Source organism: Natator depressus, chromosome 9 (assembly GCF_965152275.1).
Source record: "Natator depressus isolate rNatDep1 chromosome 9, rNatDep2.hap1, whole genome shotgun sequence".
NCBI classification, from domain to species: domain Eukaryota; kingdom Metazoa; phylum Chordata; order Testudines; family Cheloniidae; genus Natator; species Natator depressus.
This window is the reverse complement of record NC_134242.1, coordinates 48,085,881-48,110,546: the sequence shown is the minus strand read 5'-3', so window position 1 is coordinate 48,110,546 and position 24,666 is coordinate 48,085,881. Positions and strand designations below refer to the sequence as shown.

The 24,666-nt window shown below is 42.0% G+C and overlaps 1 protein-coding gene across 2 annotated transcripts in view; it reads right to left on the bottom strand.

The window, feature by feature from the left end:
* Positions 1-4,233: 4,233 nt before the first annotated feature.
* Positions 4,234-24,666, bottom strand: part of MSL2 (MSL complex subunit 2) — a 31,595-nt gene continuing 11,162 nt past the window's right edge. The window contains exons 2-3 of one of the 2 annotated variants that reach the window (XM_074963015.1): positions 11,529-11,862; positions 4,234-6,771 (exon numbers count right to left, since the gene is read on the bottom strand). In XM_074963015.1, the coding sequence (XP_074819116.1) occupies positions 5,180-6,691 (1,512 nt within the window). In that variant the 5' untranslated portion in view covers positions 6,692-6,771; positions 11,529-11,862 and the 3' untranslated portion in view covers positions 4,234-5,179. The remainder of the gene's footprint in view (positions 6,772-11,528; positions 11,863-24,666) is intronic. The other variant, XM_074963014.1, reaches the window with a different exon arrangement.

The window sequence follows — 24,666 nt, the reverse complement described above, 5'->3', positions numbered from 1 at the left end:
CTGTATGTATTTTAACCTGCTTTTTATGTATAATTAGATGATGATTGCAGGAATTAGAGACTTAATAGCAAAGGTTCTGAAATTCATCAAAGAGGTAGCGTGGAGATCACTTGTGCTAGCATGGTTTTACCTTTGCTGTTTTACTTTGCATTGGTTTGTTTTTCAAATTAAAAGTAATTCATTCTACTGAGGGGTCATAGCATGGGGATTATTGATCACATGTTCCCCTCGTGTTGTCCAAAAATCCTTTCCCTCAATGTCATTCAGATCACATTGCCCACATCTTTTAAGCCTGCAACTCTTCCCATTACCCTGGTCATCAAGGTCAAACTTCTCATTCACATGTTTAGGGACCTTGCTCATTTGAAACTTGATCTGTATCCGTGACTCAGTCTGCCGGGGCATTGCCCCACCATTGACTGAACCACAAATGTCAAAATGTCATCAGCCTCAACACCAATGATCAAATTCTGGGGGGAAAAGTAGGGGTTGACCATAATGAATGGGGCCCTTAATGAATATGGATGGCCCTGAGGGCAGCAGGACTGAGGTGCCAGAGTATCCCCTGGCAGACTCCTGTGCTAGCACTTTGGTGCTGCAAAGCCGAACTCAGCTGCACTGAGGCTGCCTTCTCCTCTCTGCCCCAACTCCCCTTTCTGCCCCGATGCCTCCCTACCCCTAAACTGCCCCCTTTTCTTTTACCTGTTAACTGCCACTTACTGACCCTCCTCCTCTCCAGCCCTCTCCTTGCCTATCCTTACTGCATAATCCCCCACCTTCTGCCCCTACCTCTAACACCCCCAACTCCCCTACCCATTACCCACTGCCCTCTGCCCTGCCTGCTCCCCTCACGTAACTTCCACTTGTGCACCTACCACAGCACCCCTTCTACCTGCAACTACCAGTTCTCTGTCCAATTTCCCCCTTGTGGATGCCAGGTTCCCTCTCCTCCCAATTCAACCAGTCCACAACCGCCCCTCTGGCACCAGCTCGCCCAATTTCTGACCCCCTTTCCCTTCTCTTCCCCTCAGCCCTGTTGCTGGAAGAATGGTGGGAACTGATCTCTGTCAAGCAGCTGGCCAAGGCACTAGACAGCACCTATCACTTCTTGCCAGGATGCAGGGGCTTCTCCAGAGTGGGGTGTCGGAGCCTGGGATACATCAGTGAAGTACCAAGTCTGGACAAGAGGACCAGTTGTGATTGTGGACTCTTCCCTTATTGCACTCCAGCTCCCCCTACCGTGGGGTGGCAGCACCTGCTGCTGCTGTTCTCCCAGTAGCTCCTGACCCTGCTGCTGGCCACAAAGGGAGAAGGGGGCCAAATCCCCCCCCCCAATTCTTTGATTAAATCAAAATCTGGGTAATCCCTAAAAATAATGAGACCCAGCCCCTTCTTCCCCCTGCAACTCAAGCTCAGTTCAACATCTATCTTAGTTTCTTTCTCCTAATCGCACACATTCTTTTCCACACACTGTCCTTCCAGCGTGGAACATATTCACAATGTCCACTTATCAAGCCGCCATCCTTGCCTCATTTTAATCCCTCTTAAAACTCACTTTTGCCATATCAGCTACAAGGTGAAAAAACACTCAGAAGTTATTTATACGTAACAGAATTTCATGACCTGCAAATGCCCAAACTGCAAGTGTGCATATCAACTTATTACTTTATCTACCCTATTTGTCTCTCTGCCTCTTGGTGCCTTTCTACAATTAGATAAATGTAAGACCACTGCGGTCTTTTTTCTTTAGGTTTCTTTAAACATACTTTTGAAGTGTACATGAAGCATACTTTTGTTACCGTAAAAATAATAAATTGAAAGTCTAGCCAAACTAGATGCACTTGCAACTTTGACAAATTTGTTTATATATAAATAGTAGTTTGATGGATGGAAAATGTTTTAATGTGTCTATTCCTTGACAAAGGATTCTCTCTTGTATTCAGATGGTATGGATGTGAACACCACATTCATTTTGTATCACATGAACTGCACCTTTCCAAGAGAAATATTACACATCCCAGAAAAGGACAGACAAGTTACTGATCCAATTTTTGAAAAAAAGTTTTTGATCTTCCAATTTGTGCAGCATGCTCTCAGCTAAGAAGCAGCTTACATCAGAAATATCTTTGAAGATAGTGATCCTTCACCAGCTACATTTTGTTGCTGATGCAGTTCTAAAATTAGAGAATTTGAAGAAAGTTTGCAAGAGTAATGCATTACTGCAGAAACTCTGAGGCGAGAGAGAAAGAGCACACACTTACCAAATGCAGGTTAGCCCCAAGTGGTCTTATTTACACTAGCACAGCCTTCAAGGTTTCCCATTATTGCACCACTCCATGGGGGCAGCGCCACTTGTAATAGCAATTGTGGTACTCACTAGTGTAGACAGGCAAAAAACAGCCAGCATGAAGGTAAAGACCATTTAAACTAGTATTTAGGTTGCTCTAAATGGTCCTAAAGAGACAGGACCAATGCAATTATTTCACTGAAGTTCTCTCCTCCAAACTCATAATCCTTTTCCACTGCTTAATTTACTCCTCAACATACAGGGGAGGCAGAAAATGAAAAGAAACAAAAACTAATTTTAAATTATGAAGAAACAAATAATTTTCTTCTGAAAACTAAAAAGCATTCATACATGCCACACTGATGCCCTCAGCAGTTACAAAATAGAATTAGAAAACTAACATTTATTAATCAATTTACATTTTAATACACATTTCAAGAACGTGGTAGCATAAAAGGAAACTTGGTTTTAAAACAACCTGAATTTACCATTTAGCAATGTTACATTAATGATCAGGGGTCTCCTATCAATGGTTCCAAAAAACACTTCACCTAAATCGCCAACAACTGGAACCTCACTTAATGAAACAGTAAAAAATAAATAATTCCAAACTACTCCTACATTGAGGAATGTGTACTGAAGTATATAGTTTAGAGTACAAATAAATGTACTAACAACAATCTCAGCAAAACTTAACAGCTTTGCGGAAGTGTTCAGAAGCTACTACCCATGTTACTCAAACTCCACTAAAATCTGTTTGTCACTTGATTACTTTACTTACATGTAGTGGAATAATAAACACAGATTTACATGAGTAGGTCAAAGTCAAACCACCAAAGTAGAAAATAGTAGGATCCTCTTGGTCAACACACAAAATCACATACAAATTTAACTAAATATGTTTTAATAGGACATCATTAAACCTCATGAGGGTTAAAAACAGAGAATTCAGGTACTTGGATTGGCAAATAAAGACAAGAATACTAAGAAGCATTTTCCACCATTTACTCTCGTTATCAAAAATATTTTTCAACTCTTCTTGCAAAACAAAAACAAAATAGTACAGACTGGACACATACATCACATTTTTCATCCTATGGCTTTAACACCCCACCCTACCCGACCCCACAAAAAAGACGGGGGGGGAATACAAAACAAAACGAAAAAAATTATCTGACCACATTCACAGAAAATGACACCGAAGTACACTACAAAAACAAAAGGTGGTGTCATTTGATTTGTGTCCAAAAAGTTTTTGCTTATTTCTTAGACAGGTAACCATCATTGTACATGCTTTGTGCACAATCAAAATATATCCAACATTATGTCATAATTCACTGGAGATTTCATTTAATTAATAAGAATATGGCTGCCAAAAATGGAATTTGAAAAATTTTAGCATTGTTTCTCTTTAGACATGCTGTTATAATAGTAACTGTCTTTTAAATTAGAAGGATAATGCTTTGTATACTAGTCATACCATCTTTTATTTGTGCTGTACCATTTAAAGATGAGATATCTCCGCATCATGAGGAAGTCTGACTTCTTTGGAATGGCATAAAAAAAATCTTAAAACGGCTGTAATGTTGTGCAAAATGCAAAAAGCCTTCTTTGAACTATTTCCTTATTTTCAGGGATTAACTGGAAACCAACCAGTTGGGCATATCGAATGTAGAAGAGTGAGCTGAACACTTGGTGGAATAAGCTGTGTAGCATACTTTACCTAATGAGTACTGAGAATAACTTGATCCTGTTTACCCATCAGTTCTCTTTCCTGACTGAGGGGAAGCAAGTAACAATGGGCCATATTCCTAGGGTAAATAGATCCCAAGTGCATCACAATACAGGGTTAACCTCATTTATATCTTTAAGTGAAGAAAAGAGAAACCAATGGTGGGTAAAGGCTGTATAAACCACGATTTTTTTTTTTTTGGGGGGGGGGGGGGGAGGGGAACCAATGGACAAAGATTTTAACCCAGCCCAGATTTATTTTTTATATTTGTAACCTAGGGTCAAATTCTTCTCAGATACTACATGCAACAACTCCCACTGAAATCAATGAGTTTACATATGTGGTGTTTGGCCCTTCTTTGTTTATTAGTTGTTTCCCCTCTCAGGATGAAGTGAACAGCAACATGCCAAAGATGAATGGAGTTAGTGCCACAGGGCATAAAATATACCAGACACACACCTACCTGCACGCTTTTTAGAAAAAGTGAATGAAGTGATTACAGAGAGACTTGAGCAGGATCTGGAGGGAAAGCCACCTTACAATTGACTCCAGCTAATTGCAGTTACTTCTTAGCCAATTCCAATGAGGGACAACTTCTCTTTCCATGAAATTGATTTGTAACTGTTCCATGCTCTAGATAACCAACACTCATGATCAAAAAAGATGTGTCATTCGAAGACTACATTCCTCAGCTAATACTGTACTTTCAACAGGAATGGGATGTGATTTGCTAGCAACACTGACTCCTATGGCAGTGTAATTGGTAGTTATTTTCACCCATCATAAACTAGCACAACTTTGATGGACTGACTAGATACCACTTCCTTACATTTAATCAGAAGCTTTAATTGAGCACAAAGCATTAACTGGTACAATGAGGTTAATATGTTCCTTGCCAAAGGTCATCTTGTATTAAAACCATTTACATCAGCATCTGATCTCAAACTATGAGGTGCTGTGAGATCTAAAGACAGTTTTAGGGTAACTCCTCCATTATCTGCAAACTATTTCCCAGACACTAACACACATAACATAGCAATGAAAAACACTTGATACAAGTGATCTATAGGCAGGAGCTTCGGCAAGTTAAACAGAACCATAGCTGCCTTAAAACTGTAGCAGTTCCCCTGCTAAGGGCAGGGAAGAGACAAAAAAATGATTTAACAGTCATATCTCATGTCTATAGCTTCATCCAAACTTTTATCATCGTGTGTACTGGCAGCTAAAAATGTAGTTACTGGTGATGCTGTCATATTAATTACACTGGTACTTGTGCTGGCACTGCGCACAATGCTTGTCACATTAATGCCCAAAGTAAGCCTAGTCTGTTCCAAGGCCTTTTCTGGCACTGCAAATGCTTCCAGCTTCTTCTCCCCATTAGCCATATATGAGTTTTGGCAGCCACGGCATATACAGTCTAAGCAGGCTTTACGGTTAGAGTAGCAAGGACAGCGTTGGCCACGGCATGTAAGAACACTTGGATTTTGGGTGGCGCGACCACATTTACACCCTTTCTTTTCTTGTGGCTTTTTGTATGCAGTTTTTGTCGGACTTCCTGGCATAACATTGCTGCTAGCAACCTTTTCCTTTGCTTTATCTTTTGTTTTCAGTATTCCTGGTTTGGCTTTCGGGTGAGATTTCTTGGGGGCATGTTCTAGATTCTTTTTCATGCTTTTATTAGGCAGGAGTACAGTTTTACTTATTTTAGGAGTACTGCCTCCATTGGGTACAGTTGCTACAGGCTGCAAAGACATCTTATTTTCCTGTTTCACTGTTACTGGAGCTGATGCTCCCAACGTTGGGCCACAGATGATGCTGGAAATGGGTAGTGGCTGAACCTTTTCGCTGTCACTTTCTGATCGAGATCGCTTTCGGTTTAACTTAACTACCTTAGGTGTTGCTGCTGTACATGAGATCCCATGAGGAGAAGCACCTGTGGACATGAAAACATTATGGCTAAGAGGTGGGGGAGAAAGCTGCAGGAAAGGACCATTGGATACGGTGGCTTCCAAGCTGGGCTGCAAATCAGAACTACAGACTTCAGTGCTTGAAACAGTTTCTAAGCTTCGGAGAACTTCCTCAACACTAAGCAATAGTGAGCCAGGTTTTATATCTTCGTTGAAACTGCAGATGTCAAGGCCTGATGTACACAAGTCACTAGTAGAAACTGTGTCACACACAGGCTGAAGACTGCTGGAAATATCCTCAGTTTTTATGTACTCTCCAGTACTACACACATCAATTGTATTTGCATGTTCAGGGGAAGGAATATTTACTCCAAGTTTATCCACTGAAAGCCCATTACAATTAGGCAACCCATTGATAACAGAACCTCTAATATCAATATTATGTGTGCTTTCAGGCATTGAAGAAAAACTAGCTTGAGGATCATTAGCATGTTCTGAGGTTGAAGGTAATGGAGAATGTGTCAAACACAAAGGCATGGCTGCATCAGAAGTTTTTTCTGTGTCTTCACGGAGTGGTGATCCATCTTTGAGCAAAGCCAAAAGATCTGCAGAACAGTCAACTGCTTGTATTATATCTCGTGCCAATGGAGTCTGTGTTATGTATTCACACAGCTTTTTGTAGCAGTTCACTAGAATGCTCAGCTGTTTATTTTCCTCAAACTGTTCATAGTCTTTGCACCAACTACATGATGGTTTCATCATCATCTTCTTGCCTTTACAAGTTTTGCAGACATAATGCTGACACGTGGAGTTGGTGGGAGCAATAGGATCCTGTAGCAAATTTCCTAAGAGGAAAAAGAAAAGAAGGTTATTAGAGCAGACCAACTGGCATAGGCTGTCAGGGTAACATAAGAGGGACTTCCTATTTACAGCGGTATGAATTGCCTGTATAGTGTTCAGTGATGAACGAGGTCATGAGAAAAATCATAGGTGTGCAAACAGTATGAACTGAGATTTTAGACTCATTACAATTGCTGTACTCACAGTTCTAAAACAATGTTGTGTTTAAAACTTTTCTATATTGCAGAGAAAAATTTCAACATAATCTGATCTGCTGATGCCCATTAACCCAGCCTTTAGAAAACAGTGTCAAGCAAAACAATATCAGCATTGCCCCTTAAACACCACATTCATCTCAATATGGTGACACACGATGCAATGTCCCTAATGCACTAACCAAGAGAGCTACATCTGTACAAAGTGGGAAGGGTTAAAACAGAAATTGAAAATCAAAGGTTAAAATTAGGGAAGTCAAAATGGAAACAGTACAGAGGGAAGTAGCACTGACAAATGAAAACATGAAGGGGGTATAAGGAAGATAATTTGTTGTGGAAGAGTCAACATGATTTTTATAAAGGGAAATCATGCCTCTCCAAACTACTAGAATTTTTTGAGGGGGTCAACTAGAATGTGGACAAGAGGGATTCAGTCGATAGAGTGTACTTAGATTTTCAGAAAGCCTTTGACAAGATCCATCACCAAGGGCTCTTAAGCAAAGTAAGCTGTCATGGGATAAAAGGGAAGGTCCCCTCATGGATCTGAAACTGGATAAAAGATAGGAAACAAAGGGTAGGAATAAAAGGTCAGTTTTCAGAATGGAGAGAGGTAAATAGTGGCATCCCCCAAGGGTCTGTACTGGGACCAGTACAATTAAACATATTCATAAATGATCTGGAAAAAGGGATAAACTGTAAGGTGGCAAAATTTGTGGATGATTCAAAACTACTCAAGAACTAGGGGGTCACCAAATGAATTTAATAGGCAGCAGGTTTAAAACAAAAGGAAGTATTTCTTCACACAACACACAGCCAACCTGTGGAACTCTTTGCCAGAGGATGTTGTGAAGGCCAAATCTAAAACAGGGTTCAAAAAAGAACTCGATAAATTTATGGAAGACATGTCCATCAATGGCTATTATCCAGGATAGGCAGGGATGGTGTCCCTAGCCTCTGTTTGTCAGAAGCTGGGGATGGGTGACAGGGATGGATCACTTGATGATTATCTGTTCTGTTCATTCCCTCTGGGGCACCTGGCATTGGCCACCGTTGGAAGACAGGATACTGGGCTGGATGGACCTTTGGTCTGACCCAGTATGGCCGTTCTTATGTTAAGTGCCACCTCTACAGGTACTCCTAGGCAAAGTTCTCTGGCTTGTGTGTGCTGGGTGCCTGCACACGAATGGAATACATGTCTGCAACCACTCAAAGAAGAACAGAAAGAGTTCAGGGAAGAACCACAAGGACACAGACTGGAAAATATTGCAGTTTGAATTTGTCTGGCTTCAACTTCCAGCCATTGGATCTTGTTATGTTTCTGTCTGCTAGATTATGGAGCCCTCTACTATCAGATACCTTCTCCCTGCATAGGTACCTGAAGATAAAATACAAGTTATTTATTGCTTTTCAACAATTTCTCAGCATACCCCTAGCTATATGGGGGATCCTACATTCATGGACAGCTTCCCTCCTAGAGGCTGTCCCTCAGTTTCTGGATGACAACTTCAGTTTCAAGCTTCCTTTTAAAAAGGATCCCCCCCCACCCCACCCCCACCCTTTTTTTTTAAACTCTCTCTCTCATCTGGCATGATAACTCATAATTATTCAGAGTGAGGTAAATTCAAGCCAGGATGTCTCAATGTCTCCCCATTAACTCTAATGGTCCATCATTTTCTTTTCCTGAGCTGGACAATATATGGGTACTTTAAGTTGGTTTTGTGAAAACAACTGGTTTGGAAGGTGCCCCTGCCTATCTGACTGCTTCACCACTCTACTGCGAGATACAGCTGAAGCTGCCCCATAGATTATGAGCATAGTTTTCTATATACACAAATACATAAATTAATAACCATAGTCTGCATACATCTTATAATGACCATCAAGTTCAGAACATCAGAAGCTTTCAAAAAAGACGTTACTCAACATAGTTTTATAGTACAACAACACAGTACGCAATCAGTTAAATCAACTGCTCATTTTTAAGGTGTTAAATTTCTGATTTCCCTTTGAGGTGTCTGCAGCCTGACTGTTACAGATAATACTTCATGAACCCCAAGTACTGCATCAATACAAAAGTCCATCTCAGTTGGCCTCTGGACTTCAAAAGTGTGTTTACTGATCAGACAGACAAATTACCCTATAGGGCAAATAAATGTACTGCACACTTGTGCTGGTAAGCTAGGCCTCCAAACAAGCTCTTTTGGAAAACATAGCAGCAATATCTACTGAAAATACACAAATCTGACCTAAATGTCCCCATGGATACCTCCACAAAATTACCAGAATTGAAAAATTCCTACACCTCCAGACAATGTCAAAAAAAGTTGAGTATTCCTCTCCTCTTAAGGAGGCAATATAGCCCTTGAAAGTAACTTTTTATGAAATGACAAAACTTCTATTTATCCAGAGTTCACCCTCCCAATAGGGAAGAGAGAACTGTGGCAATGGTGCCATCCAGTTATGCTGGGATTCCTGGAAACCTCTTTAGCAGAAGACGGAAGTTCTTAACATACTTCCTGTTGCCTCTTCTCTCAGTGAATGAAAGGAGATACTGGTATTGCAACAATCTTCTATTCCCATTTCCTTGTTCCACCCTGGCTAAGCTAGTGAAGAAGGCTTTAAGCTAAATTCAACGGGGTCAGGAGACAAAAGCTCACAGCTAAGTCAAAAACATGAAGACATGGGTGAAGGGTCTGAATCTGAAGGGAGCATGTGGCAATTATAGCAAGGACAAAGGAGAAACAAGAGGGAGCAGTGTGGAAATCAAATAAGTATCTTAGATATCTGTATACTAATGCAAAAAATATGGGAAATAAATAGGAAGAACTATAAATACTAGTGAATAATCACAACTATGACATAGCTGGCATCACAGAGACTTGGCGGGATAATACACATGACTGGAATATTGCTACAGAAGGCAACATCTTGCTCAGGAAGGACAGGCAGGGGGGGAAAAAAGGAGAGGTGTTTGTGACGGGTTCCCCCCGAAAGAGACCCTGCCTTTGGTTACCAGGTGCAGGAGCTGGCCTCAACCACACCCACCCATGGAAGCATACAGTTTTCCACTGCTGCAGAGGAATTAGAGAGACACTCTCCCATTCCTCCAGCAGTTCCGGAGACTTCACTCTTTACCTCTGAAGTTCCAGCATAAAATTTCTCCTTGACATCCCAAGCTACATTGAAGAAATCATTCCCCAGCAACAAAGCAATCGGGTTATCATTTACCACAGCCACAGCCAATACAGCTTCCAAATGCTCAGGTTCTATATGCACTTTAGCCAAAGGCACAAGGATTTTGTAACCTCCCACTAATAAAAGCTCTGCCATCTGCCCTGGCAGTAACTTTCCTGCACAACTTTCCTCCTAACCACAGAAATTTCTGCCCAGTGACTTTCCACCCCAGGTGTTCTCTGCCATTAATCCTGACAGTCTTTATGTGCTTGATGCCTGGCTGGACAGAGGCTACTTTTAACAAACTCTGTATGATAAAAAGAAAAGGAGGACTTGTGGCACCTTAAAGACTAACAAATTTATTTGAGCATAAGCTTCCGTGAGCTACAGCTCACTTCATCGGATGCATTCATCATTGAATGCATCCGATGAAGTGAGCTGTAGCTCACGGAAGCTTATGCTCAAATAAATTTGTTAGTCTTTAAGGTGCCACAAGTCCTCCTTTTCTTTTTGCGGATACAGACTAACACGGCTGCTACTCTGAAATCTGTATGAAAAGTGGCAATTGCCTGAGGTAACTCTGTGCTCAGGGTAGCAGCATTTCCATGAGTTGCTTGCAGCCTGTTACCACCCAGCACAGGGCATTTATTCCTCAGGTGCTCAGTGGAATTACAGTGATAGCACTTCTGGGCTCCTCTGTTTTTACAGGAGATTTGGGACGAGGACTTGAGGAATGGATTTGGGGAAGTGAGCACCCAGACTCCCCTCCACCCTCCTTCTTCCCAGGAGTAAAATGGGAACTCTGTTTCCCACCAGGTTTAAACTCCTCTTTCTGTGGTTTGTTTGCAAAAGATGCTTGAGTTTGCTCAAATTGATCAGCTAGAGTAGACAGTTCGACAGTTTTCACCTTTTTATCCCATAAACACTGTTTCACATCATCTCTACATATAGTCAGGGAATGTTCCTGAGCAACAAGATCACCCATTCCTTCAAAACTTGTAACAGTTTTTCCCTTTACCCACTTTTCCATCAAATCTTTCATATGGTTTACACAGGCCACATTACTCATCCCAGCACCCCTCTCAAGGCTTCTACATTTTACTCTACATGTTTCAGGTGTAATCTGAAACTGTTTTAAAACCATTTCCTTGAATTTACCATAATCTGAAGCATCTCTAATTGGTATCTTATTGAATATATCCAGAGCAATCCCAGACAACTTTGCAACTAAAGTGGGCATATTTTGGTCCTCACGAATCTCATGAAATACACACAGCCTCTTGAAGGTGATACAATATTCAGCAATATCCTGTTTCCCTCTATGCAGAACATAACCATTCCCATTTGTGGATTTTTGGAGAGGTGGGACTCACTGGTGTGGGGGGGTTCTGGTTCTCTGTAAAGTCCTGTTGGTGGTGCTTCTCTTTTTCTTTTTCCTCCATGGCTAATTTCTGGATCTCCATTTCTTTGTCAGCCTCATTTTGTTTCAGCTCCAAAACTCTCTGGTGTGCAGCTTTTTGCTTAGCATCCTCTGTTTCCATGGCTCTTTGGTGTGCAGCTTCTTGTCTGGTATTCTCGGTCTCAATTTCCAGCTGTTTTAATTCCATAAGTCTCAGGTGTCCTTTTTCCTTCTCTTCTACCTGCAATCTGCACAGCTCCAACTTCTTAGTAGTTTCACTCACCCATTTTCCTGCCTTTCTGTCCTGACTTCCCTTGCCCAAAATAAGAAAACAGAAAATGACAAACTGGTAACTTCTGACTGTTCTCCAGCCACCACACTTAAATCTCACTTAAAATCGCCACCAGTGTATAAAGTGCAAATCTCACTCAGAGCAACAAGCTGTGCATATGATCCTGTACAACTACGCCACTGTGACAGGTTCCCCCAGGGGTGCCACCTGGAAATGGGGTAACACTGAGCCCCCTAGCCCACCAGCCCGGGTTCCCTCTCACACTGTACTGTTGTGACAAGCTGCAAAGCCCTTCAGCCTGCACTTTCACCAGCATTCATACAGGTAGGGATACACCCAGCTGCAGTTACACACGGCCTCTAACCACCAGGTTCCTAGTCTGGGACCCTGGAGCAGTACCCATCCTGCCCTGGCCAAATATAGGTATAATGCCTGGTCTGCCTCTCCCTCAATGTGAAGAGAGCAATGTACACTTGTGGTAACCAAGCAGAGATTTCTCCCAAGCACTCCAGTCAAAGCTGGTTTAGATTAGAACAAAACAAAGTTAACTACAAAAGATAGATTTTAAGTGATCATAAGTGCTAGCAAACAGATTAAAGCAGATTACCTAGCAAATAAACAAAAATGGAACCTAAGATTAATATACTAGATAATCTGCTATTCATATCCACTCTCTCACCCTAACTGATGGTACAGGCAGACTCGTAGATTCTTAAGGCACAAACTACACTTGGCTTTGCAGCCTGGAATCCCCAGGTGTTTCATACACAGGCTAGAAATCCCTTTAGCCTGGGTCCAGCACTTCCCACAGTTCAGTATTTGTTCCTCCGGTGCTTCCCGGAGTCGTCTTGCGCAGGGAGTGAAGAATCACAGAAGACGATATTCCCTGCCTTTTATAGCTTTTGCACGTGGCGGGAACCCTTTGTTCCAAAGCTTGGTTCCCAGACCAGTCTGTGGAAAAATACTGACATCCCAAGATGGAGTCCAGCATCACGTGGCCTGGTCACATGTTCTTGTAGAGTCACAGCAGCCATCACTCACAGGCTGTCTGTAGTGTTCTCAGTAAGGCTCACCAGGTGGGAGATAAGTAAGGCTACGTTTTAGTCACGGGTATTTTTAGTAAAAGTCATGGACAGCTCATGGGCAGTAAACAAAAATTCATGGACTGTGATCTGTCCAGGACTTGTTCTATACACCCCTAACTAAAACTTGGGCTGGGGCGCTGGGAGGGACAGGCAGTGGCACACGGCCTGGGACCCCCGCTGGTGCTGGGGGGTGGAGAGGGTTGGCAGGCTCCCTACCCAGCTCCGCGTGGCTCCCCAGAAGTGACTGGTATGTCCCTGCAGCTCTTAGCGGGAGGGAAGGCCAGGGGAGCTCCGCACACTGCCCACGCTCCTCAGCTCTCATTGGCCGGGAACCGAGGCAGGCAGGGTCAGCGCGCAGAGCCCCACCCCCTGTGCCTAGGAGCTGCAGGGACATGCCGGCCGCTTCTGGGGAGTCCAGCAGTATATATATTACAGCACATGAAAAGATGGGAGTTGCCTTACCAAGTGGGGGGTCAGTACTAATGAGGTCAATTCAATTAAGGTGGAAGTGGCCTATTCTCAACAGTTGACAAGAAGGTGTGAGTCTCAGCAAAGGGAAAATTACTTTTTGTAGTGACCCATCTACTCCCAGTCTTTATTCAAGCCTAATTTGATGGTGTCCAGTTTGCAAATTAATTAATGAAGACTGGGAGTGGATGGGTCACTACAAAAAGTAATTTTCCCTCTGCTGATACTCACACCTTCTTGTCAACTGTTGAGAATAGGCCACTTCCACCTTAATTGAATTGGCCTCCTTAGCACTGACACCATGTCACTTTCCACAAGCTATGTGTGGATGAGAAACAGAGCTGAACCATCAGCAGGCTATTGATGAACCCTCCTAATGATAATAATTATCTTTGACAAGTCTGAAATGTTAATACTCTATTAAATCCTTAAGGAAAGCCACAACAACACTGAAACATCACATGTACCCCATTTGAATTAAAAACTATATTGAACTAAACTTGAAGTTTCTACTTCAAAAGGTCAACCACTGTGAAATGTTAAGCAGAACTGAAGAATCTGTCTACACACCAGTTCCACTTAAAGAAAAAAAGAATTTTAATAGATATATTTTCTTTTACCAAATGATGACTTGACTTTCCTCTCAGTTAAACACATCTCAGAAAGTATGTATATGAGTTTAAAAACCTGTAAATTACTTAAGTCAGAATTGTCCAGCATGCTGCCTACTTGATGTATTTGCAGCCCACATGGCACATGCACATTCTACAGAATGAAAAGTTCAGGTTATATAAAAAAGGTACAAGTTTGTAGCCTCAATCCTCCATTAGGCAGCATGCAGATATAGTGCTGCACCCATGGAGAGCTCCATACACTTCACTGCGGCTCTACATGAGAGCATTGGTTGGCCTACTACACAAAACAGGATCAGGGCCTTACTTTGTTATAAATGTAAAACAAGCAGCAGTACACAATGCACTATGGGGAGTCAGATGATACAATTACTTTGTAATCACAGAATCATAGAAACGCAGGACTGGAAGGGACCTCGAGAGGTCTCTAGTCCATCCCCCCACGCTGAGGCAGGACCAAGTACACTAGACCATCCCTGAGGGGTGTTTGTATAACCTGTTCTTAAAAACCTCCAGGGATGAAGATTTCACAACCTCTCTTGGTAACCTCTTTCAGTACTTAACTACCCTTAGAGTTAGAAAGTTTTTCCTAATACCTGACCTAAATCCAAGGTGGATAAAAATCAATTATTTTTTTTTTTTTTAAAAAATCAAATAAAAAAAATTGGATTTTTTAAAATTTAAATCAGATTTTTTTGGATAAAATGCTTGTTGAGGAAAAAACCTATCTAAAGATAGTTTTAATTAAGATACATTATAGCTCAAAGATATCTCATCATGGAATAGGGATTATAAATTCTAATTCTATAGCATAAAAATACATTAATGTAACATTTAAGAAAAGTTTTGTAAATAAGTTCCAATAGTTCATGGATTAGGGACCCAATTTTATGGGGTTCTAGGGCCTTCTGTACAGATTACTTAGGTTAATCTTTCTATCCACCCAATGGGACTCAGTGCTCAGTCTAGAAGATACCATCAGAGATGCTCAGATTTGCAGTTCTCAAACTGTGGATTTGTGCCTCCTGAGATAACATGCTTGTTAACAGCAAAAATATTTTAAAATAAATAAATAATATATAGAGAGGTGAGAAATAACAGACCTCAACCCTATTGTCCCTTTGCAAATTTGTGTACACAGAGTCAATCCCTTACCTCTCTCTAAAAGTGCAAAGTTTCAAAAAGTTCAACGAATAGAAGATTGTTGGGGGCGGAATAGATCTGGACAAGGAGAAGAAGTCTGGAGATAAATGTGAGAAGGGAGGGAAAGGCAGTAGAAACAAAAGTGAAACTGTTTGAGCAGCATATTCCAGAAGTCTTGAGGTCTTTCTCAGTGTAGCCTTCATTGATTTGAGATCTACCATACCATTCTCTCACTAGAAGGAAAACCCTGTAATGGCAGCAGGCCATAAAAGAAACCCAGTTTGGGAATATTTTAATGAAGTTCCTCTACCTGTGGGTAAGACAGGCATGCGTGCAAAATGCAAACAGTGCAACAAAGAAATGCAAGGCCTGGTTACCCAAACGAAACATCATCATGAGAAGTGTTTCTTCTCAGGAGGAAGCTGACTTGAAGATGGTGAAAGGAACATGTTTGAACATGCAGGATTTTCAGGTTGGTAAACATTTTTATTTCATACTTCTTGCTTAAGGACTGCCTGTCTTCCTTCTGGACTATTCCTGAATTCTCATGTTTGAGCAAAAAATATAGTTGTTACTCTATAGTACTGTACTATCATTTTAGATGCAGTTGTGATAAAAAATAAATAGCTGAAATAAGCAGATCTTCCTTTTACAATTTCAACTTTAAAGACGTACTGGGTGTCGGTGAATACAATGAGCAATACTAAATGAGCAGTATGGTAATAATAATTAAATAACTGCATTGACTTATTTTGTTTAGGAGAATCCATCCTCAATACACAGGATTCAGAAGACTATCCACCTTCAAGATCACCATCATATTCTATAGTTTCAGAGTTATCTGCCAATGATAGTGTGTCAGTCACATGTATGTCACATAGCCACAGTATATCACCTGTAGCAAAAAGAAAAAAAACTCCATCATCCAGAAACAACCACAGATAAGTTTGTGATAAGAACCAGCAGATTACAAGAAGAGGTAATTGATGAAAAAATTGCCCAGTTTGTTTATGCAACGAACTCTCCTTTCCATATGATTGAGAACCCACACTTCATTAACATAGTTCAGTCATTAAGACCAAGATACAGTCCACCCAACAGAGCAGTTATTGCAGGCAATTGCTGGATAAAGTGTATGAAAGAGAAATTGAGTAGTGTGCAAAAGGTCTGGAGAAGAGGCGGGCAAACTTTGTGGCCTGAGGGCCACATCGGGTTTCCGAAATTGTATGGAGGGCCGGTTAGGGAAGGCTGTGCCTCCCCAAACAGGCAGGCATGGCCTGGCCCCCAACCCCTATCAGACCCCCCCCCCCCGCTTCTCGCTCCCTGACGGCCCCCTGGGGACTCCAGCCCCATCTACCCCTCCCTGTCCCCTGACCGCCCCCATACCCCCCACCCGACTGCCCCCCGCCACCCGATCCAATGCCTCCTCTCATTCCTGACTGCCCTCCCGGGACCCTTGCCCCATCCAACCACCCATTCTCCCTGACCGCTCCCGGAACCCCTGAGTCGATTGCCCCCCCGCCACCTCATCCAACCCCTCCTCTCCTTCCCGACTGCCCCCCTGGAACCCCTGCCCCATTCAACCCCCCTGTTCCCTGCCCTCTGACCTCCCCGACCCCATCCACACCCCTTGACCACCACTCTGAACTCCCTTGCCCTCTATCCAACCCCCCCGCCCTCGCTCCCTGCCCCTTTACTGCGCTGCCTGGAGCACTGGTGGCTGGTGGCGCTACAGCCACGCCGCCCAGCTGGAGCCAGCCACACCACCATGCAGCACAGAGCACCGGGTCAGGCCGTGGGTCTGCAGCCCCGCCGCCCAGAGCATTGTGCCGGTGGTGCAGTGAGCTGAGGCTGCGGGGGAGCAGGAACAGCAGGGAAGGGGCTGGGAGCTAGCCTCCCAGGCCAGGAGCTCAGGGGCCAGGCAGGAGGGTCCTGCGGGTCACAGTTTGCCCACCTCTGATCTAGAGGGTGAAATTGTTAACCCGAATATTGATGTGTGGAGCAACGTCCACAATGATCCTGTTGTATGTGCTTATGTGACAACAGAAGAAGGGAATGTCTTCCTTACAGAAACAATTGATGCATCAGGAAATGCACACACAGCAGAATACTTACAAGAAGTAGCAGTAAAAACTATAACAAACTGTGGAAAAAAAATTCAAACATCTACTACGCAGCTTGGTCACAGACAATGCTGCAAATGTATCCAAGATGAGAAGAAATTATTTAGAAGAGAGTGAAGAGTGTCCCAAGCTAACAACATATGGTTGCAGTGCTCATTTGATGCACCTTCTAGCCAAAGACTTCAGTGTTCCAGTAATAAAGGCTAATGTTGTTGAAAATTGCAAAATACTTCCGTAACAACCACTGCTCTGCAGCTGCTCTGAAAAAAGTGGGAGGAACCAAGCTAACTCTCCCATAAGACGTGCGATGGAACTCAGTAGTGGACTGTTTTAAGCACTGTATCAAGAACTGGCCTAATCTGATGACAGTTTGTGAACAAAATTGTGAAAAAAAAAGATGGCACCGTCACAGCCAAAGTTCTCAACATTGGGCGTAAGAGAAATGTTGAACACATGCTGAGTACCCTGAAGCCTATTTCTGTAGCCTTGACCAAAATGCAGGGAAATAGCTGTTTTATTGCTGACGCTGTTGAAATCTGGAACGAACTGAGTGAGATCTTAAAAAGAGAAATATGCAATGACAGAGTTAAATCACAAGCATTAAAAAAACGAATGGGACAAGCATGATCTCCAGCTCTTTTTCTTGCAAAGATTCTCAATACTCGGTACCAGGGTCAAACCTTAACTGCTGAAGAAGAGGAGCTGGCTATGACATGGACAACCAAGATTCATCCCTCCATAACGCCAACTATAATAAACTTCAGAGTTAAGGGTGAACCATTCAAGAAATATATGTTTGCTGATGTTTTAAAGAAAGTCACACCAATGAAGTGGTGGAAGTCACTTAAGCACTTGGATTCAGAGACTCTTGAAGTGATAATCTCACTTTTAACAGCAGTAGCTTCTTCTGCTGTTGTAGAAAGAATATTTTCTTCCTTTGGACTAATTCATTCCAAATTGAGAAATCGTTTGGGACCTGAAAAAGCAGGAAAGCTTGTTTTTCTTTTCCAGATTATGAACAAACAAGAAAATGAAGGTGAAGACAACTGAGTTAGATGCAGAACCAAATATTTCAAGATTCTCATGTTGAGCTGGCTGACATAGTCAATTTAATTTTTAAAAACAAAACAAAAATATTTAATTTAACTATATTGGTTAAAAACAAACAAAAACAAACCTGATTTTAAAAAACTTGACTGTTTAACTAAATTCAAAAATTCATATGCTTGTTTTGTTAAAATACTATGTTTGCTGTTGAAGAAAAAAATCCAGAATACATAATATTGTTGTTCAAGTTGAATAAAACAATTTGTGTGTCTGCCTGGTGACGTTCTCCTCCTAATACAACATGGCAAGAAAATCCTCCAAATATTAATGATTAACCTATTAAATTGGAGATCGTTCACCTCCCAATGACTTCATAAATATCTGCTTCAATTACCTCTGGTAAATGAAATAACCAAAAAATCATTCATTTTCTGATATAGCTGTAAAACTACTCTGAAAAGTTTTCAAAATAAATCACTTAAATGTATAGTATGTACCGTCTAAAAATGAAACCTACATCTATCTCTGAGTTGTGAAGAATATGTATTAAGGTTATAACAACCAACAAGAATGCACTTTTATGTAGAAATCCGTGATTAAATCAAGTCTTTCTGACTAGTGCTTTAAATCATGATTTAAATCAAATCCACCCTGCAACACCTCAAACTTTTCTCCACACAATTAGGGAATACACACTGGCAACTACCAGTTCTGCATTACCTCTTCAGAGAAGCAAAGTTAAAGATAACTTTATGGATAAGAGTATGTTCTCCTCTGTGTCAGTCCTGGAGACTAAGTACCTCACATGAGGTTTCAAAATAAAACAAGCAAGACAAAAATACTACTATAGGCTGTAATAAATAAGGCCAATGCCCAACAGGTTGTTTTTTTAAATATATTAGACAATTCGAGACATTTAAAAACGCACATACAGGAGGAATAAGAATACCTCCTGAAATATGAGGCTTAAACCAATCAAAATCTCAAGAACTCAGCTAACTCAAGTAAGGGACAACCTGGGGGGAGAGGGGAAAAAACGCTCTAAGGAGGAAGGGAGTTTGTGCTACTGAGTTAAAACAGAAATTTTGCAATCAGAAATACCCGTGAATAGAAGGTACAGGAGTCATCAACATGTATGGAGAAGGCATTCCTTCCTAACTTGGTATTTTTTCAGCGTGAAGAGCTGATGGTTGGCAGATACCTACTCAGGTTGGTAGCAAATAAATAAATTGCTGGCATCGCCCATTGGAGAAAGATTTGATAGATCAATAACAGATCAAAGGTCTACTTGTGAGGACCTTGCATAAACCAACTGAGGTATTTTTTTCCCTACCCTGCCAGGTATGAAAGCAGGAAAGTTTGTGGCCAAGTCACTGCCAAACCTTCAGGGCTGACTGACTGAAAGTACAATGCAAAACCACTTTACTTGTTTATATAAAACATGGTGGCCTGACCACCCATTTGAATCAAGTCCACTTTTAGGATACCAGGTATTAGTACTAATAGGACCACGCTCATTTCCAGAACACTGGTGCAGTAGTTTTTCCTGCAGAAAAAAGCCTCCATAATTTAAACAACTTCTGAACCACTTGACAGTATCAGTATTCCCCTTTCTTTGTTGGGGGGGGAAGGAAACTGCGGTGAACCACAGGTCCTTGATTCATTCAAGGATACCCTCATTTATTGGCATGGCTAGGCTCCCTTGCTATGGGAAAAAGAGCATGTGGAATAGTTTATAAAACTTTTCCTGCACTTCTGTCAGCTCTGCACTGAGGGTCTCAGTTACACTGGCCAAAAGTTCCTGGAATGCCTTGAAGTTGTCAGATGGGGATGCTGGGTTCTGGGCCACTGCCTTACCTGGAGGAGACATTATGAGGAGCAGAGAGAGCAGGGGATCATCATAAATAAAACAGCTTTCCTAGATACTCATCTGGTGGTCAGAAGGCTCGGACTGGTAGGTATGACCTGGTTCTCTGAGGTGGTCTGGGATGGGTCTCTGTCATGCTAAGACAGAGGACCCCACATTGCCAAGCAGGTCCATGGTTCCATTTATTAGGGATAGAGCTAATGTGCATGGGAGATCAGAATGTAAGAGAGATTTTTGGGTTGGGAGAACACAAGTCTGGTCCTCAATCTCCAACTCTGATAACGGTAACAATGACCCACGAGGCCTGATGGAGAAAGATTGGTGGCTGGTTCCAACTTGGTTCTGAGAAGAATAAGGCAGATCTCAAGATGCAGCTAGCCCTCTTCTCCAATTCAAAGGGATTTCTTCTGGAACCAAACAGGAGCCTGGCATCTGATGGCTACGGTTAGTGTTGACATTGAGGAGCTCTGAAGACACCAACACAGATTGTTCCAAGGAGATGGCGTTGTCTTGTATATCAAAGATGTATACATTTACACTGAGGTTAAGATAGAAGTGGGAGGCAGACCTATTGAAAGACTCTGGGTAAGGATAAAAGGGTAACACACAAGGGTGATGTCATGGTAGTGGTCTATGAACTACATAATCAGGAAGAGGCAACTGATGAGATTTTTTTTTTTTAAAACAACAATCTCATCCAAAACACAGGACTTGTTGGTGACTGTGGATTTAAACTACCCAGACATCTGTTGGAAAAATAACAGACTGTGGCACAGATCATCAAACATGTCCTTCGAATACACTGGAGACAACTTTTTACTACAGAAGGTGGAGAAAGCAATGAGGCTATTTTGGATTTGGTTCTGACAAATAGGGAGGAAATAGTTGAGAAGCTGAAGAGGGAAGGCAGCCTGGGTGAAAGTGATCATGAAATGATAAAGTTCATGATTCTAAGGAATGGTAGGAGGGAAAACTGCAGAATAAAGGCAATGGACATCAAGAAGCCAAACTTCAGCAAATTCAGAATTGGGAAGCAAGTCTAAGGGAAAAAAGAGTTCAGGAGAGTTGTCAATTCTTTTTTAAAGAGACATTAATAAGGACAGAAGAGCAAACTATACCAATGCATAGGAAAGATAGGAAATATGGGACAAGGTCACTATGGCTTAACCAGATCTTCAATTACGTGAAGCTCAAAAAGAAATTCATACAAGAGGAGGAAACTAGGCAAATGTACAAAGTATGAATATTAAAAAAACCCAACATAAGCACATAGGAACAAAATTAGAAAGACCAAGACACAAAACGAGGTTAAACTAGCCAGGTATTTAAAGGGTAAAAAGAAAGCATTTTATAAATACATGTGAAGCAAGAGGAAGACCAGGGACAGGATAGGCCCATTACTAAATGAGGAGGGAAAGACAATGACATAAAATGCAACATCGACCAAACTGTTTCAGTTTTCACGAAAGAAGTTAACAGCGATTGGACAACTAACATAGCAAACATCAGTGTAAATGTGGTAGGATCTGAGGCTAAAATAGAAAGACGAACAAGTTAAGAATGACTTAGATAAGTTAGATGTCTTCAAGTCAGCAAGGCCTGATAAAATACATCCTAGAATATTTGAGGAACTAGCAGAAGAGATCTCTGAGTCATTAGCAATTACCTTTGAGAACTTGTGGAGGACAGGAGAGACACCAGAGAACTGGAAAAGGGCAAATATAATACTTATCTAAAAAAAGGAAATAAGGACAACCCAGAGAATTGTAAGATAATGGAGCAAATAATCACACCATCAATTTGCAAGCAACTAGAAGATAAGGTCATAAGTAATAGTCAACATGGATTTGTCAAGAACAAATTATGTCAAAAAACCTAATATCTTTCTGTAACAAGTCATGTGGATAGGGGATGAAGTAGTAGATGTCACACATCTCGACTTTAGTAAGGCTTTTGGTACTGTCTCACATGTCCTTAGCCTAAACAAACTAATAAAATATTACCTAAATTAACCTACTATTAGGTGGGTGCAGAGTTGGCTCAAAAACCGTACTCAGAGAGCAATTATCACTAGTTCATAATGAAGCTGGAAGGACATATCAAGTGGGGTCCTGCAGGGATCTGTCCTGGGTCTGGTTCTATTCAGTATCTTCATAAATGATTTGGATAATGATTCAGCAAGTATTCTTATAAAGTCTGCAGATGATACCAAGCTTGGAGGGACTGAAAGCACTTTGGAGGACAGGATTAGAATTCTTCGTGATCTTGACAAACTAGAGAAATGGTCTGAATTACACAGGCCGAAATTCAGTAAGGACAAATGCAAAGTACTATACTTAGAAAGGAATAATCAATTGCGCAAATACAAAAAGGAAAAAGACTGCCTACGAAGGAGTACTGCAGAAAAGGATCTGGGAGTTACAGCAGATCACAACCTAACTATGACCCAACAATATACAATAAAAGCTGTGTTATCTGGCCCTGTACCAACCAGAAAGCTTTATAAACCGGCATTTCTAATCTTCATAGAAAGTCCGGTTTATAGTCCGGTTGGTGTGGGGCTGGCAGGCTCCCTACCTGGCTCCACATGGCACCCAGGAAGGGGCGACATGTTCCTAGGCAGAGGAATGGCCACGAGGGTGTGAAGAGAAAGGGGCTATGTGGGAAGTGGCCCAAGGAATAGCAGCAGCAACAAAATTAAAGGAAGCAGCATGTGGCTGCTATTTGTAGGGTTCCTGGGAGAAGTGTTGTTTAGAGGCCCAAGTGAAGGGCAGGACTCAGAGTCTCCAGGGAGAAGGCCCTGGGGGCACTGCTCTATAACAAGGCAGGGACAGATTGAAAGCTAGACAGGAAGGGGCTGAAAACTGAGCCCAGAGACAGGGTTAAAGACAATAACAAGGGCACAGGGACAGGCCCTGTTGGACCTTTCACCCCAGAAGAGGTTTTGTTCATTCATGCGTTAGACTATGCGTGACTTAGCTGGAGGGCTGAGTCACTGACGACCCACCTGACTAGCTTAACAGCCGACAGGGGGTGCTGGGAGCAGAGAGACCGTGCAGGTTCACACCCAACAGACAGAAGGTACTCATGAGAGGAGAGGTAAGTGGCAAATCGTCACAGGAACAAATATTTAATAATGGGCTCCTCAATCTATCAGAGAAATATAACATGATCCAATAGCTGGAAGTTGAAGCTAGATAAATTCAGACTGGAAAGAAGATGTAAACTTTTAACAGTGAGAGTAATTAACCACAGGAACAATTTACCAAGGGTTGTGGTGGATTCTCCATCACTGAGAATTTTTAAAATTGAGATTGCATGTTTTTCTACAAGATCTGCTCTAGGAATTATTCTGGAGAAGTTCTATGGCCTGTGTTATAGAGGACGTCAGACTAGATAATCACATTATAAAAAAGTTCGAATAGGCGCTGTTTCAAGAATTTCATTCTTGAAAAGCTCTTATCCAGTTTATTCAAAACTTTCACAGCATCTTCTCTCAGAGAGACAATCATAAAAACTTGCATGCATTTGTAAGTGGGAAATTTCTGTGGTGTTCTAATGGGGGTTTATGTGTGCCTCAATTTCCCCTATATTTTGCATGGCTACCCAGTGGGGGAAAAGAGGTCTAGTTTGCTCTCAGGACAAGCTAGGAGCTACAGGTGTGTGCATCTGAGCCTGAATGCATCATTAAAAAGGACTGGCCAATACCAACCCCATATAAATGGAAAATCTGAGCAGACAATGGGAAACCCAATCACCAGGACATTGACACCTTGCAACCAACGACCTAGAGGGAGATGAATTTCCCTTACCTCTCAGCAGGGAAGCTGAGCAAAGATTCCAGCTCGAAAACAAAGGAACGGAAAGTGTGAAGTGGAGGGATAAAGTGCTGGTTTCTGGAGGAAGCTGGGAGCTGTCTCACTGGTAACTGAAGAGGTCAAACAGAGAGACAGCCTGAATATGTGGTTCACTACAGCTTCGCTGGAGCTCTGGGTTAACCAGAACGGATTATGCTTTAACCTTCATTTCTCTGTGCTGACCTAAGGACTCTCAGACCCTGTGTGCCAAGGGACTAATAAATGGTTATGTTGTTTTGAAAAGGCTGCCTGTGTTGCTGTAAATACCCACTGAGATCTGGGCTACAGACCTATATTAGTATAACTACATTGCTCAAGGATGTGAAAAATTCACACCCTTAAGTGACGTAGTTATAGTAACTTAACACTCAGCGTAGACAGCGCTATGTTGGCGCTTCTCCCAGAGCCATAGCTACCACCTCTCAGAGAGGTGGATTAACTAAGTCAATGGGAGAGCTCTCCCCCATCTGCTTAGAGTGTCTTCATTAAAGTGCTACATGGCGCCAATGCAGAATTTTAAGTGTAGACATGCCCTGAAGGGGCACAGTATAAGCCTCCTGCTAGAGGTCTGGCTTGGCTGGATTCTCTGCAGGGAATC